General features: G+C 49.6%; 1 protein-coding gene across 2 annotated transcripts in view; it reads right to left on the bottom strand.

The window, feature by feature from the left end:
• LOC144754050 (class I histocompatibility antigen, F10 alpha chain-like) overlaps positions 1–16,819 on the bottom strand; it is a 323,147-nt gene that overhangs the window by 24,475 nt on the left and 281,853 nt on the right. For both annotated transcript variants that reach the window (XR_013594639.1, XM_078641564.1), the window contains exons 6-7: positions 14,313–14,342; positions 5,387–5,431 (exon numbers count right to left, since the gene is read on the bottom strand). Coding sequence is in view for 1 of the 2 variants with exons in the window: in XM_078641564.1 (XP_078497690.1) it covers positions 5,409–5,431; positions 14,313–14,342 (53 nt within the window). In the remaining variant the exon portion in view is untranslated. The remainder of the gene's footprint in view (positions 1–5,386; positions 5,432–14,312; positions 14,343–16,819) is intronic.

Here is a 16,819-nt window from a genome sequence, read left to right as displayed (position 1 = left end):
AGACCACGGCAAAACAACCTATAGCTACTAGGAATTGCAGAGAAAGAGGAAGGCGACGACATTCGAGGCTTTGTTCTGAAACTTTTCCGGGAGGCCTTCCCAGGGCTGTCTCACTGGAATTGGGACGCAGAAGTGCAAAGGGTGCATAGGTTCCCCTTAATGCTTAAGAAAAAGCCAGGCCAAGAAGATAAACCCAGAGCCATACTAATATTCTTTGGCAATTTTCTTTTATGTCAAGCTATCTTTGAGAAAGCCAGGCCCGATGCAAAAAGAACTGCTGCCGGACATTCCTTTTTCGTTTGGCCTGACTTTTGTCACTCCACGGTAGAGAGGAGATGGAGACTTCGCTCCCTGATCTCTCCCTTCCAGCAACAGGGGTGTGAAGTTTTTTTGATGAATCCGGCCAGGCTTAAAGTTATTTGTAGAGGCACGACTAGAGTGTTCACTTCTGAAATCCAAGCACAGGAGTACATGAATGAGCTTAAGAACAGGGAAGCCAGGAAATGAGGGTTAATTTGAAGATAGGCAGTTTCACTTAATGGATTGGTGTGGGGTCAGTGTCGGGAGCGGCTAGGGGCGCAACCACATGCAGGAGGCATCACAAGGGTCTCTGGAGCTTTTTTGCCACTTTGAAGGGAGGGGGAGGGATGGACGGGGGCGGAGGGGGGGGATCGGGACCAAGGGAGAAGCAGTATGTTACAGAAGACAGGCGTGTAAAATGTTGTATTTGGTTGGACCGCGTTCTTCTGATATTACTTTATTTTGTAAATGAAAAAATTAGAATTGCCTCGGTTAATATTTGTGGCTTAAACGACCCCCAAAAGAGGAGGCAGGTTAGTGTGGATGTCCAAGCCTTAAGAGCTGACGTCCTATGCCTCCAGGAAACTCACATCGAGGGGAGCAGGAAAAGGCTTCTGGAATTGTCTGGGTATTATATTGTAACTAACACATCACAAGAGACTCACACAAAGGGGGTGGCTATCTTAGCACGGAATGGGACAAGGAGTTTCCTTAGCTTCCCTCGATGTCTGGCTGACAGCTTGGCCAGATGGTTGATCGCACAAGGGTGTATAGAAAATTAAATGTTTACCCTTTGCTCAGTATATGGTTCAGTGCTGGATGACCCAGCTCTGCTAGATTGGCTTAAAATTGAATTAGTAGGCTGGACTTTACCTCTGATTTTTTGTGGAGATATTAATGTTAATCTGAATTGCCAAGTTACCTCCAGGAAAATCCCCTATCAGGGCAGGAAGCCCAAAGTCTTTAAATCATTATCTCAACTGCAGGCACTGCATGGGTTAGAAGATGTATGGGCCTTGAATAGGGGGCAGATTTAAGATACACATACTTCTCCACCCCTCATAAGGTTTATGCTAGGCTGGATTATTTTCTAGCGTCACAAGAGTTAGCCTCAAAAAGCACTATTGACCTCTTCCCAAAGGTCATGTCAGATCACAATCCCCTGGTGATCGAGCTAGACATCGAGCTTCCTCTCAGGCAGACACAGTGGTCTTTCAACAGGGCATATCTCAGCGATACAGAATATATCCGGCAGATGGGCGAGTGGATCCCCAGGTTTATTGTAGACAATTATAGAAGTACTAACCTAAGTAATGTGTGGGACACATTGAAAGCAGGGGTAAGAGGAGAATCAAACAGGTTTGGGTGGGAATCACAGAGAAAAGAGAAAAGCCTGCTGCAAGCATTATATCAAGATCTAGGAGCGGCAGAGGCTCAGCGGATAGAGGCGCTTTCTGCTGGAACAGACTCAGAGGATATGCAGATAAATGTTACCATTGCAAGATCCGCAATTACACAAATATCAGCGAAAAAAGCAGCTGGTAAATATCTGGCATGGAAAACACGGGCTTATGAGTGCAGTGAAAGAATAGGGCATCTATTAGCAACACGCACTAGGGAGAAAACAGTGCACGCCAGGATAAGAGAGATCTGGGATCCGGGTGTGGGATTGGTGACCGAGACAAAGGCAATATCACCGCTTTTCAGAAATTGTACCAAAATCTGTATACCGAAGATACTCGGGCGGGAGACGGGAAATTCAGGATTATTTATCAGGGGTGGCCCTGGGTCAGCTCTCGGCGGAGGAAAGAAATCGACTAGATGAGCCAATCACCTGGGAAGAACTGTCAACAGCATGTGATCAGTCCACAATAGGCAAAGCCACAGGCCCAGACTTAATTCCAGGGGAATTTTAAATAAAATATGTAAAACACATATTATGGGATTGATGTTGGAAGTTTTCCAAAGGGCACAACGGGACCAGATCACGCCAGATTCGTGGAAAGGGGCGAACATTATAGTATTCCCAAAAAAAGGCAAGCCTATTGCGGAACTAGGATCCTACAGGCCATTAACCTTGCTTAATAGCGATTTAGAGATATACTCTATAATTCTGGCAAATAGGCTGTCAGCAGTCATAGGACAACTAGTCTCTCCGTTCCAGCACGGATTTGTACCAGGCAGGGGGACCACAGATCACATTAGAAGGATAATCACGCTGTTTGACCTTGCTGGAGTGTCGGTGGACCCTATGGTGGCCATATTTCTGGACGCAGAGAAGGCCTTCGATAGGGTCTCCTGGCCCTTTCTTTGGGCCACCATGGAAAAGAACTGGGCAGAAACTATATTAATGCAATAGGCTGCATGTATCAAAATCCTGAGGCTAGGATTAACGTGATGGGCGCCTCATCGGATCCAATTAAAATCCCTTGCGGTTCTCGTCAAGGGTGCCCTTGCCCTCCACTATTATTTGCATTATATATAGACCCCTTTATCGGGATAACAGTGGAGAACAACGACATCCGGGCAGCTCAAACCTTGGGGGGAGAATGAAAGATCTTAGCGTACGCTGATGATCTTGTTATAACAACAACTAATCCTGTGGATCCAGTTAGGGAGGTGGAAAAAAGGCCAAAAATTTGGGGAAGTCTCAGGCTACTTTTTAAACAGGGAAAAAACTATGATCGTTTGAAACTCCTGGGCAGACCTGGATGGTAGCAGGGTCACAGAGAAGGCTAGATATCTAGGGGTTGAAATCGCAGCTAATGTGGACGATATAGTGCAATGTAACCTGGCACCCTTGTTACTCAAGACCAAATCTGACTTCAACAGAATGAATAGCCTACACCTGACATTACTGGGAAGGTGTAATGTTATCAAGATGCTGTTTTTGCCCAGAATTTTATATTTTTTTAGATTTATCCCACTGGAAGTAAATAAAACCTGGCTCTCTGCCTTCAACCAAGCCATTTCTAAGTTCTTATGGGCTGGGAAGCACCCACGGAGAGCTCTGAAGTACACGACTCTTCCCAAGGACCGGGGTGGGTGGTCTGTCCCAGATATTCAGATTTTTTATTGGGCTGCATATCTTCAACAGATGTCCGAGCTGTTGGGTAAAGGATACTCCATCGCCCAAGATGGATCATACCCCTCCATATACAAATTATTGCTTGGGGACGAGGCCCATGGGTGCTTGATGCGGCGTATTGATTTTGCCTACTTTAAAAGAGTAAAGTTCAAGGTTTTCTTGGGTGCTTTTAAAATATGGACTTCAATTAGGAAAAAACTGAAACTGAATAGGATACACAGGTAAACGCCTTAGCAAAACAACCAACTTCTACCAGAAATTTTTCACGATGGTTATATGGAATCTTGGAGGGAGAACGGGATAGGACATATCGGGGACTTAATAAAGGATAACACAATTCTGTCGTTTGCTTTAATTAAGGAAAAATTTGGTGTGGGGAACAATTACTTCTTCAAATATTTACAAATTAGGGACTTCCTTTCTAAAAAGATGATACAGGGTCATAAAATCCCCCTATTGGAGGCAGTCCTGGGAACTCAAGGGCATCAATCTCCAAGCTGTACACACTGCTTAGCGGCACAATGGAGGATGATCTCTGTGGCAAGACAAGGTCCACGCTGACCCGGGGGTCTACGAGGACTCTTTACTGTTAAGCTCAACTGCAGCCATCTCAGCTAACATACAGGTTCAGTGCTATAAGACGTTCTCTAAACCTGTATATTACTCTGGTGCGGATCTTTAAGTGGGGAGGTGCTAATGGTATTTATTGCTCTCGCTGTGGAGAGCTTACCGCCGACAGCGTACATATATTTGCTACATGCCCCCGCTTAACGGGTCCGATCGGAAAAATGGGCTATTACGTCAAACAAATTTTGGATTGTGATATAGAGTTGTCACCACAAGTTATCCTGTTGGGAGTAAGCAACCAGGCTTCGACAACACCCAAGAAGACGCTGCTTTTTATTATGATGGCGGTGTTTAGGCCCACCATAGCGACAGTTTGGCTTGATAAAGAGCCCTCTTCAGTTCACTGCTGGCTGGGAAAATTGTTAGCCACATATCGCTGCGAGAAAGAGATATATAAGCGCAGAGGCGTAAGAGCTAAGAAAAAAGGGGCCGATATTTGGGCTCCAATTAGCTCATGGATTAATGAATCTATGTTTTAAGCTGGCGGTCGGGATGAGCGGGCCTATGGGTTAGGAAGAATCGGCAAGACTAAAAAGTATTAGCTATAGGATAGATCTGGTTATAATTAATTCTGAAATGTGGTCTCCTTTGGTTCCGGGAAGAGGGTGGGCTGGGGGGGTTGGGGTGGGGGGAGGAAAATCAAAAAGAAAAGTGGATATATATTTTGTGTATGATTGTAAAAAAAAAAAAAAAAAGAGAAATGTATTGCATGTTTCTGCAGAGGGGGGCTGGTGATCTTTTTTTGAGGTGTGGATAGGTTTTTGATTTGCCTGAAAACGCACAAGTGACACTGGTGAAAGCCGCCGATTGGCTCTTGGGTAAATGTGGACTTTGCTGTTAGGATGATGTCCAATACTCTTGTCTGAGCTCAGGTCACATTATTTCTGAGGGATCCTCTGGCTTTGGCGCTTGAGGCAGTGAACCAGGGTTAGTTACTCTTTGAGCTGTAATGGGGTGTTGAGTCCACAATATTTGCAATCTTAATATCATAATACTCAGCTGTTGTCCAAACATTTTCTTTGTGGTTTGGCTGCCTCAGTATGGATGTGATGTGATCTTTGATCGCGGATGGGGTGAACTTTTCAATGATCCGATACGTCTGTTCATGGGGTTAGATTTAGAGTGTGAGGTGGGGTTCACTTTGGGCTCACAACTGTCCAGCAGAGGCTCAAAATCTGCTGCAAAACTCTCATCACAAGCCTGGAGTCCCTCCAGTGGATACAGTTGGCAAATTTACTGTCGTACAATCACAGGTGCAAATTCCACAAGTAGGTTTTTTAGTCATAATTTTACCCACTGAAGCTGATGAAATAAGAAGATTATTTTCATAATTGAGTAACTTGTGGCCCCTGGAGTGCTGCCGGCACCTACCTTCAGCAGAGCACTGGCTGGACTAACAGTCCGCAGGAGCTGGGCCTGCAAAGAGAAGAGAGTGTGAGACTGCTGCCTCCAGTGGGTCTCTTTTTTAGTGTTTATTTGTGGTTTTTGCAATTTAAGAAGTCAACAACAATGGTACGTTCCCGCACCAGCACAGCGAGTACCACCAGTACCCAGCAACATGACAGCATACAATAATACACAAATGCCATTTATAAGCAGTGTGACCCCTTCTGCCCCATCCTGCCCCTCGCTCGCACCCATGCCAGTCACCGCGTCTCACCCACTCACAACCGCTCCCCGTCTCTCTCCCACCGTATGAGATATGCGTCTCTTTGACAAACACAGGAGACAAGTCAGAATATGGACCTTTGTAACTAAATAGTGCCTGGAAGCGCCCTCTAAGCAGAGGCCTGTTGCACAATGAAATGCAGAAGGCGCCGGGTGAAGATATTTCAAGCCTTCTTCTCGCTGCTCTCAGATCACTTAGGAAGTTTAACTTAAACAAGTCAGAGCTCACTCACATGATTTACCCTTCAAAGATTTCATTTTCTCCTGCAAAAATCATACACTTCCTCCTGATATGAATGAATGAATGAATGCGCGCTTGTATAGCGTATGGGTACCCAAGGGCATCCCAGCGCTTTCTGTGACACTAATCATCCACCACTGATCAAGCAAAAAGAAGAGTCTTCAGCTGCTTCCTGAATTTCAGATGGTCAGAAATCAATGCATAGTCTTCAAGAATGCATAAGTCATGAGTGACAAACTAGAGAGGAAAAGCCAAACATCCCCGCATGGGGGTGCATTGAATCTAAAATGGCGCCCGGGCCTCATGCACCTTCTGCAAGTTTGACATCTGGCCCTAGTAACTCACGTGTGCCACAATACTTTACTCTTTTAAATCTTTTAGGATCATCAGCGACATTGAACAGGAAGTTTACAGGACATTTCTTACATGGAAGACTCCGGGCTGAAGAGGTCTTATGCAGCTCATACATGGGTGGGGCAGAGTGTGCTCTGCCAGCGTCACTGCTGACGTTTTGTACTTGGAAATACATAAACAAGACAAGTCACTTCCTTCACATGACTCACTGTTCAGAATGCCGAGCTGCCCTGGAAGTCCCAATGAGGGCTCATTTGAAGCTTCAAGCCCAATCGGGGCTCCAAGAGGCCGGATAATTTCTCTTGAATATCCCCCTCTGTCACTCTGTGTGCACGGATTACAAGAATGGGTAGTGATCTGGAAGGACAAGGCTGAGGACCCAGGACTGAACCCGCATGCACTGAAAGCCACCCGTGCTTTCCCAGAATAAGAGGCTCTGACGGAGTCAGATCTCCGGCTGGCCTCGGGGTGGAAGCCCCCAGCCAGATGTGTCACAAAGTGCCCCAGATGAGGTCCCCTAGGCACTGGGAGCTCTCACACCGCTTGCCCAGGTTCAGAATCTGTGACTAGGCTCCAGGTCAGAGCTCCAGCTGGCCCTGGGTTGGAAGGCTCAGGCCTCAGTCTCCCTTCTCTGGCCCACTGTGTCGCAGAGTGCTCGGCACAGGCTCCCACATCCACCCGGGGATCTCCCCTGCTTGTCTGGGTTCAGAAGCTCTGTCCGTGCCCTGGTCATAGCTCCGGCTGGCCCTAAGCCAGAGGACCCTGGGCCCTCACTCCCTTCTCCAGCCCACCGTGTCGTAAAGTGCTCAGTGCAGGGTCCCACTGGCACAGAGAGGTCAGCCCCGATTCTCCATGTTCAGAAGCTCTGACCTGGCCCCGGGTCAGAGCTCCAGCTGACTCCTGTGGGGAAGCACCTGGCCCTGGGCTCCCTTCTCCAGGCCCAATGTTGCAAAGGGCCTCAGACGGGGTCCCACTGTCCAGACAGGCCTCCTATATCCAGCGCAGGGTCCATGAACCCATGCCTTAGAGTCCCTGTCCTCTGCCAGAGGACAGCAGAAACGTTCCCTAAGTGCAGCAACAACAGCGCGGCTTTGTTCTCCTTGATCACCTCATCTTGGAAAGTGCTACGGCAGCACTTGCTGTAAAGATGCACAAATGTGCTGGATCCCTGTGTCCATGGAGGTGGCTCCTCTTTAGTGGAAAGTACAGCTGATTATAAGTAGATGTCTAGATGCCCACCAGGAGCCGGATAGCTTCCTTCTCAGCCTCCTCCTCCGACAGAGCTTCACATTCACGATTTGCCAGGACGTCAGTGGTGCGCTGGTGCGGGCCTGACACTGGAGAGACTGAACACACAAATGACTTGGACTTGCATTGGCAGAGGAGGCAGCATGGGGGAATCATAGCGCTGTGCCTCATTCGCCTAGCGCTTGGCGGGGAGGACCGCGTCCGAGGGGAAGGTGGTACTTGGCTGGAAAGGAGGAGATCTGGAGGCAGGTTCAGGTACCCGCAAGGTAGATTAGATGCCAAACGGCCTTAGAACCCCTAGAAGGTTGCCTTGAGGTGAGGACGCCTGCTGTAACAGGTAACAACAGGCGGGCAACTAGAGGCAAATTTCGGGGGGGCTGAAAAATATTTCGGGGGGGCTAATTCTTCCAACCATAGACAGAGTGACTGAAAGAGGGGGTGAAAACAAAACAAAAGCCTCATTTACAAGTAAATGGTCTTTTAAAAAGCTGTCAAGTACTAAGGTGCGGCTGCAATTAGATGGTCGCCAGCCCGCAAAGCTGTCAGCCCAGGCTGACACACACGTAGGGGGAGGGGGCTTAAGCCTCGTGAGCCCAATGGATGTTGCGCGCCTGGGTATCACTGCCTGCTGGTGGTACGGCCAAGACATCCAACCGGGGAGACCTCAAGGGGTGCGATCCCAAGGGGGGGTGGGCGGGGGGGGGGGTTGCCAGACAGGATCTGTCCAGGGGATCCCTGGAGGCCGGACCTGAAGGGCCTGGTAAAGAAGAGCCGCAGCGTCACCCGTACAATGGGTTAAGATAAAGCAGCGAGACCAACAGGAGCAAACAGATTGACACAGTACACAACACCACCCCATCAGCCACAGCTCGCAATGAGGCAAATGGGAGGTAGTGAAGGAGTGGATGAGGAGGAACATGGAGTGCCCTCTCGTGCAGAACTTTTGGCTGCCATTCAGGGGGAACGCAATGAGACTATCAATAGATGTCAACGTGCTGAGGGCAGATCTGCAGAAAGTAGCGGAAAAGGTCCGCGCACCGAGGAAGATATTGCGGACTTGCAGAGTGAGGATGCGATGCTTAAACATTAGGTGGCCCAGATGACAACGGACACAAGGGCCCCGGAGCAATGGGCTGAGAATGCAGAAAGGTGTGCTCGATGTAGTAACATCCGAGTGTTGGGGTTCCCTGAGTGAGCGGAGCAAGGGTCGGCAGAGCAATTCCTGGAGCAGTGGATACGCACCCAGTTGCATCCGCAGGAACTCTTTGAGCTGTTTGTTAAAGAAAGGGCGCGTAGCGCCCTGGTGCCACCTCCCCCTCCGGACGCACAACCGCGAGCCAGAATAGCAAAGGTGTTGAACTATCATGACAGAGACTGTATCCTGCATGCTACCAGGGAACGGCAGGACCTCAGCTATGAAAAAACTCAGACTACACCAGACAAGTCCAAGAACTACGGAAATCATTCCTGGTGTCAGGCTGTTAAGCGGAAGTTATGTGACCTACAGCTGCAATACATGCTCCTCTACCTGGCCCTACTGAATGAACTGGCGCAAGGCAAGGCCCACTTCTTCGAGTCTCTGGAGGAGGTGTGTCTGGGACTGGCTGGAGATTCGAGGAGATGCTCTCCCACTGCGTGAACAACGTGGCCAAAAGCGGAGATGGGGCTCCCTTTCCAACAAGGGCACCCAGTGTAATCTTGGGTTTCAGCGGCACAGAACTTGGCTCACAGGGGGAGCACAGGGTCACTGTGGGAGAGGATGGAACTTTGCAACTGGGAACCACGGATGATGGGACCTCGGATTCGCTGACCACACCTATACAGCTGGACCCTGGGAGGTCGGGGGATGATCATCCGAGACACTGTGCCTAATGGCGGACATTGTCCCTGAGACCCCGATAGACGTTCCCCGAGCTAGAGGGGGATTTAAACAAGGGCTGGCTGAAGCACTGGTGCACTGGTAACATACTCTTTCACATGCAGTGCACGTGGAGAATGTAGTGAGGGGGCTCCTGCGAGCGTTGCTAACACGAGAATGAGTGGTGTGTTGGCCCAAGAGCTGGTAAGATGCAATGGAGGGGGTGGGAGCGGGAGGGGTGCACAATTGGGTTTCAGTGCCAGGTACTGGTTGGGTTCAGCAGAATTTGTTTGCTTACAAGAAATGGTTGGTCTGTTAAAGGGTGGGCTTGCCAGGGTAGTCTGTATTGGGGTGGTTTATCCACTAGCCCCTGTTGGGCTATTACGGAAGCTGTGTATGTGCTGGCACAAGCATGGGGTGGGCAATCCCGACAGCACAGCTGCATGTGTATTGTCCGTGGGTGGGAGGTGGGAGTTTTGTTCAGTAGTTTGTTAATGGTTTTAAGTACTATGGGTGTGCAGCGGTGCAGATGTCGGGTAGCAGTCGATGGAGCACAAGAAGTGGGAGTGCCATGTTGCGACTATATGACAAAGGGGGTTAGGTTTCTCAGGACAAAGCACAATAGGGTGCTCTCCATCCTAAAAAGACACAATGTCACGTTTGCCCACCTGCAGGAAACGCATCTGGACGACACGTGGCCCCTAGAGTGGCAAAAAAGAGGCAACATCAGACATTTCATTGCTCGTATTCTATATATGCCAGGGGCCCTCTGGTATAGGTGTCTCTGGGAACTCTGTTCACATACATAGATGCAGATGTTGGGGGCCGATACGTGCTACTGCGTGGAAAGCTCGATGGCCGTGACATTGCCATTTTGAATACATGTACCCCAAACACAGATGAACCTGCCTTCTACCAGCCAATGCAAGACTTAATAGCTGCAGAACTGGATGTTCCACTTATATGGTTGGGTGATTTCAATTGCGTACTCGACCCTGACCTCGACAGACACCCCCTCAGGACCCTTACGAAATCACAATTGACCAAAAAGTTGTGATCAGTAATGAGGAAGATGGGGCCACAGGACGTCTGGCGGGAAAAACACCCGACCCAGAATCCCTTTACATGATTTCCCCCCGACACATAACATGCATAGCAGACTGAACAGGGCGCTAGTGACGGAGACGCCCGCCTTCCCGGACATTGAGGTGACTCATTTAACTAGATTCCCATCGGATCACGCTCCTGTAAGTTGCGGGGTACGGTGGAACGCCCCCATCCAGGGACTTTGACAGTGGAGGATGCCCTCTGATATTCTGGAGGATCAGTAGGGGAGGGAGAAGCGGCCCCAGGTGATGTCAGACTACAGGACACTCCATTGGAGAAGGACGTTCAGTAGAAGCACGGAGTGGGAGGCAATGAAGACGGTATTGAGGGGCGTTGGCATGGGTCCCACCTGTGGAGTCCGTCGTCAGCTACAGCGCGAGTTGAGGGATAGGGAAGAAGCCTTAGTAGAGATCCAGACGGATATATGATGATACCACGCATACCAACACAACGCAGTATTTTACATCGCGGTTTTGACAACGCAAGTCGTTACATCGACTTGTGTTGGAGGGCGTTGGACTTGGGAATAGTGTGAATTACTATTCCAACTCCAGTCTATGTACAGTCGGGAAGGTGGTGCAATAGAAATTCACACTATTCCTTACTCTAGAGCGCCCTCCAGTGCAAGTCGACGTAATGACTTGCGTTGCTAAAACCACGATGTAACCATTACGCGTTGTAATGGTTGCGTGGAAAAGGATGTTTCCCATCCAGACTGGTGACCAAGCGCACCCCACTGAAAGTGCCCGAGAGAGTATGCTACATAAGCAATTTAGCGACGTCTGGGATAGGTTGGACAAATACACTCTCTGCCGTTACCGCCAGCTGTTCCATGCCAAAGGTGACACATCTGGGTTCTGTGCACGGAGCAGACACCACCGCTAACAAACTGCTTGCACAACACAATGGGAGACATGGTACACTCCCGGGGAGGCAAACTGGAGGTGTTTCAACAGCATTTACAGAAGGTATATCCGGCCGTCTGGGCGGACTGCTAGGTCCCATTTTTGGGGGGACTGAAACTGCCGCACTTCCCACTGGCGGGGAAGAAGGAATTGGAGGAGCAAATAACGGCCAAAGAGATACTCTAGGCACTGCGGGAGCTGCCCAGGGGCAAGGCGCCCCTGGGGGGATTCCCTCTGAAATGTATCAGACCTACTCAAAGAAGTTGGCACAACTACTATTGCAAGTATGAGGAGGCGTCTGAACGGGGACTCTTGCCCCATCCCTGCGGGAAGGGGAAATATGCCTGCTATTGGAACAGGGGGTGACGGTCGGGACCCTGCGGCATAGCGCCTGGTCACTATGCATAACTCTGATGCTAAAATACTCTCTAAAGCACTGGTGAGGCGACTGTCCCTACATATGCCCACCTCATCCATGAGGATCAGTGTGGGCTTATCCCGGGCTGCAACACGAGCATGAATATAAGGCGATTAATGCATGTCATGCATGAGGTACAACATTAGGAGGAGGAACTGGCGCTAGTGGCCGTCGACCCCGAGAAAGCGTTTGACACTGTGGATTGGGGATACCTCCTGGAGGTATTAAGGGCAGCGTGATTCGGCCTGCGGTTCTGCTGGTGGTTCAGACCTCTTTATACGAAGCCGAGCGTCCGGGTACGAGTGGGTCAGAGCCGGTCAGAAAAATGGACATTGGAGCGAGGAACGGTGCAGGGCTGCCTATTGTCGCCCTTGATCTTCACCTATGGCAGTATGGGCTGGACAGGAACTTGAGCGATGGGGCGCACGCATAGGGCAGAGATGACATTTAATATCGATGTATGCCGACGATGCCCTGCTCTACATCACATCCACCAATGATGCGGTCCCTCGATTATTGCAGCTCTAAAAGACTTCGTCTGACCATCTTAGATTCAGGAAGCAGCTGAGAACTCTTCTTTTTGCTTGATCAGTGGTGGATGATTGGTGTCACAGGAAGCGCTGGGATGCCCTTGGGTAGGCATGCTCTATACAAGTGCGTATTCATTCATTCATTCATACTCCGGTTTGCACCTTAATAGGATCACGCCCCTGCTCTTCCCAGTAGCTGGTTTGTCTGTGCTCCACTGGAGAGACTTCAGAGGCTTGGATCACGTTGGCAGACTGGGCACTTTTGATATATGGGTGTACAGGTGGCACTCGAGGGCTCGCAATGGTACAGCTTCATGTGACTGGAGTGATCGAAGCTATGAAGCGATCGGTGGCGTCTGGAACCACCTCTGTGTACAACTTTTTTAAATGTATTCTTCATGTGCATCCGCACATTTTTAAATTGTTTTCTTTGGCACTAAGAAGTTTTTATGAATGTATAACTGGTCGAATAAATTGTACAATTTTCTACACATCATTCTAAAGTGTTTTTTATGATTGTTTTATGATTTCTATTTTCCTCTACTATTGTGATTTATTATACGTGTGGTGTAGGCATTGAAAGGGTAGTGATGTATCCCCTTAGCATCATCTTGTAGCTAAGTTTTCCCAAGTTATTGGCTGTCTAGGGACTTTTGTACTTTCTTTTTCTTTATCTGGAACCCCCTGCCGCTCTCCCTCATGGGTAGAATAGAATCTGGGACCCCCTGCCACTCTCCCTCAGGGGTAGAATAGTGGTGTCTAGGATGGTTGTCCCCCCGTGCTCCCTCATAAGTAGAATAGTGGTGTCTAGGATGGTTGTCCCCCCCGTGCTCCCTCATGGGTAGAAGAGCAGTGTCTGGGATGGTTGTCCCCCTGCGTTCCCTCATGGGTAGAAGAGCGGTGTCTAGGATGGTTGTCCCCCGAGCTCCCTCATGGGTAGAAGAGCAGTGTCTAGGATGGTTGTCCCCCGCACTCCCTCATGGGTAGAATAGGGGTGTCTGGGATGGTTGTCCCCCGTGCTCCCTCATGGGTAGAAGAGCGGTGTTTGGGATGGTTGTCCCCCGCGCTCCCTCATGGGTAGAATAGGGGTGTCTGGGATGGTTGTCCCCCGCGCTCCCTCATGGGTAGAATAGGGGTGTCTGGGATGGTTGTCCCCCCGTGCTCCCTCATGGGTAGAAGAGCGTGTCTGGGATGGTTGTCCCCCCGCGCTCCCTCATGGGTAGAAGAGCAGTGTCTGGGATGGTTGTCCCCCTGCGCTCCCTCATGGGTAGAAGAGCGGTGTTTGGGATGGTTGTCCCCCGCGCTCCCTCATGGGTAGAATAGGGGTGTCTGGGATGGTTGTCCCCCGCGCTCCCTCATGGGTAGAATAGGGGTGTCTGGGATGGTTGTCCCCCCGTGCTCCCTCATGGGTAGAAGAGCGTGTCTGGGATGGTTGTCCCCCCGCGCTCCCTCATGGGTAGAAGAGCGGTGTCTGGGATGGTTGTCCCCCGCGGTCCCTCATGGGTAGAATAGCAGTGTCTGGGTCCAGGGCTAGAGTCACACAGCGCCACCTTTCAGCATTGAGACACTATTGCAGGAAGAAGGGATTTGCTGAGGTGTGTAAGGTTCGTATGATGTGCATGACACACGCCGTGGCCATGCATGCACCGGTCTGGTAACAGCTGGGTCTGACGACAGTGATACAGATTCTGTGATCCTCGTGTACTAGTTCTGGTATCGGTAGAATGACGAACATTTATTAAACCACATTTTATCTTGTACGCGCCACCCCCCCCCCCCCCCCCCGCCCCTTGGATGTTCTACTGACAATGATCACAGTTTGACACAGAAAGGCTTCCTGGTTTCACTTAAGATGTTCTGGTTTCTTTGCCATTTTGTCCTTTAACAGTCATGAGAACAGTCTGTGTCTTCTCTCACTCACTCTCAGAGACTCACAAATCTCAACACAAAAAAGTCAGAGTCACTCACCTTGGTTTGCTGCAGCATAGGAAGATTTTCCTGAAAAATAAAACACATTTTATGAGATGTAAGGTCACAGAAGTCACTCAGTCTATGCTCTCACTGGGTGATCACAAATGTTTACATTAGGAGGTTGGAGCAGAGAGGGGGGAGTGAAGCTCAGCCTCAGGGGCGCAGCTTAGTCAGTGAGATTCGGGAGTGTCAATCTCACATTTTCCAACTACAAAGCACTGGGCCACAGGGAGAATATCTGAAGTGACCAAGGTCCTGGATGGACGGTTCCCATGAGGAGAAAGGAGAGGTGTGGCACAGAGGCCAGAGTGTCTGACTCGGGAGCACAGGCGTCAATGTTCCATGAGGAGAAGGGAGTGGTGTGGCGCAGTGTCCAGAGTGTCTGACTCCGGAGCACGGGCGTCAATGTTCCCATGAGGAGAGGGGTCAGTAGCGATTTGCATTAGGTTGGTCTTTGGAGCTGATTTAGAGTTTGGTGGACGGGTACTCTGAAGCAACCCGCCACACTCAAGGTCTGCCACCTGGTCTGCCGCCCGATTTAAAGTTGCGCGCACCGCAGGTTTTACGCTGAGGGAGTAAATTGTACTCTCTCAGGGTAAAACTTCCTTCGACAGCCCGATGGATTAGGTGCCATCGGAAGTAAGCCATCTGACCCAGTTTAGAGTGGATGGCTAGATGGGGTTTTTTACTCTCCGTCACTGCCAGATATATCCTGAGGTAGAGTAGAAAAAAGAAACAATTCCCACATCATGGAGGAAAACTGTTAGGGTTCATTATTTTTCAAACATAAACTCCAGCTTGGGAGTCTGTTTTTGAAAAACAAACATTTTTGGAAAACCTTGACAGCCAGTCACCAAGAGTGACGGAGCCATCCATTGAACCCTTGACAGCCAGCCACCATGTGTGATGGAGCCATCCATTAAACCCTTCCTACATTGACAGGAACCGCCATGACAGCGGTGCATGCCAATGTATAGAGATGTCTGCTGAGCTGTTGAACATCTCTACATTTGGTGGGAGGAGTCGAGGCAGCACAGGTCTACTCCACCCCTCCTGCCTTTACTCCATCTGCTACTTCCTGAATAAGGCCCTCGTCTAGAGTGGCCCAGTGGGTAAACAAAACGGTTTGGATTCCTACCCCAAGGGATAGCCAGTGGTGAGACTGTTTGCACACACTTGTACCATTACCTATTGGGTATTTGATTGCCAGTTCAAAGCCTGGAAACCTGAGAGTGGCACAGCTTTCCAAGCGTACTTCTGCCAATGTTTGTGAATTCTTAACAGTAGTAAATTTGCATCCATTCTAGGAGTATTTCTATGGGTGCAGATTTGCTACTTCATGTGTAAACTATCCTAGAAATGGAGCCGTTCTGCTCTCTCCATGCGCTGGCATCCTTTGGGCTGCCTTGAGCTCTGGTGCAAAGGTGTCTGCGTTATGCACCTTCCTGCCCAAACATTCTCCTTTGAGACTTTTTTCCCTTTCTATGCATGCTGCAGAATGCGGCACACATGCAAAGAGGAAATAACGAGGAGAAATAAGGAAAATGCTACTTACCAGTATGCATCTGTTCTTGGCATGTAGAGCTGCAGAGTTACACACTGTGCATAGATCGCCACCTAGTGTTGGGCCCGGATATTTGCAGTTTGTTTTTCTTGTAGAGAGTCTTTGGAAGTCACGGGGTAGGTGACTCCTCCTTTGGATGATACTACGCATGGGCATCGGCTCCATCCCCAGATTGTTTTTCGCCATTAGGGAAGTGATGGAGCTGTATGAGAGATAGTGATGTCCATGTGATATGTATCTAATTGAGATAATACTGGAACAGATAAAGGTAGCCGGGGAGGCAGGTGGGCGTGTGCAACTCTGCAGCTCTACATGCCAAGAACAGATGCATACTGATAAGTAGCATTTTCTGTTCGAGGCATATGAGCTGCAGATTGCACACTATGCATAGATTACATAGCAGTTCCCATACCTAGTGGCAACCACCCGTCTCTGTTGCAGTTTGAGTTTAAAATTACTTGTACAGCGCGCGTCTACCAGCGGTTTCTTGGCGCTACAACTAACAGGATCCGGGGCTAAAAGAATGGGAGAACTGAAGGAATGTTATTCAAAGGACTTCGTAAACAGAAAGGTCTTGAGGTGTTTACGGAATTGAGGGTACAGGGTGATGGTACGAAGTTCAAGGGGAAGGGAGTTCCAGAGGGTCGGGGCAAGGGTGGCAAATTTAGAGCCTCCCCACTTCTTTCTCCGGTAGCGTGGGATGGTGAGGAGGGACTGGGAGGACGAGCGTAGTTCCCTGGTGGGAACGTATGGAACGATCTCAGAAGAGATGAACACTGGTGCCAGGCCAAGTCGGGCCAGAAAGGTAATGGAGGCGAGCTTGAATTGAACCCTGGCTCGCACGGGGAGCCAGTGTAAGGATTTCAGAAGAGGGGTAGAATGGTGGAATTTTGGAAGTTTAAAGGCCAGGCGGGCCGCCTGGTTTTGTATCTGCTGCAGG

This window comes from Lissotriton helveticus, chromosome 5_1, assembly GCF_964261635.1.
Source record: "Lissotriton helveticus chromosome 5_1, aLisHel1.1, whole genome shotgun sequence".
NCBI classification, from domain to species: domain Eukaryota; kingdom Metazoa; phylum Chordata; class Amphibia; order Caudata; family Salamandridae; genus Lissotriton; species Lissotriton helveticus.
Note: the sequence above shows the minus strand (reverse complement) of the source record. Positions and strands in the feature narration are given on the sequence as shown.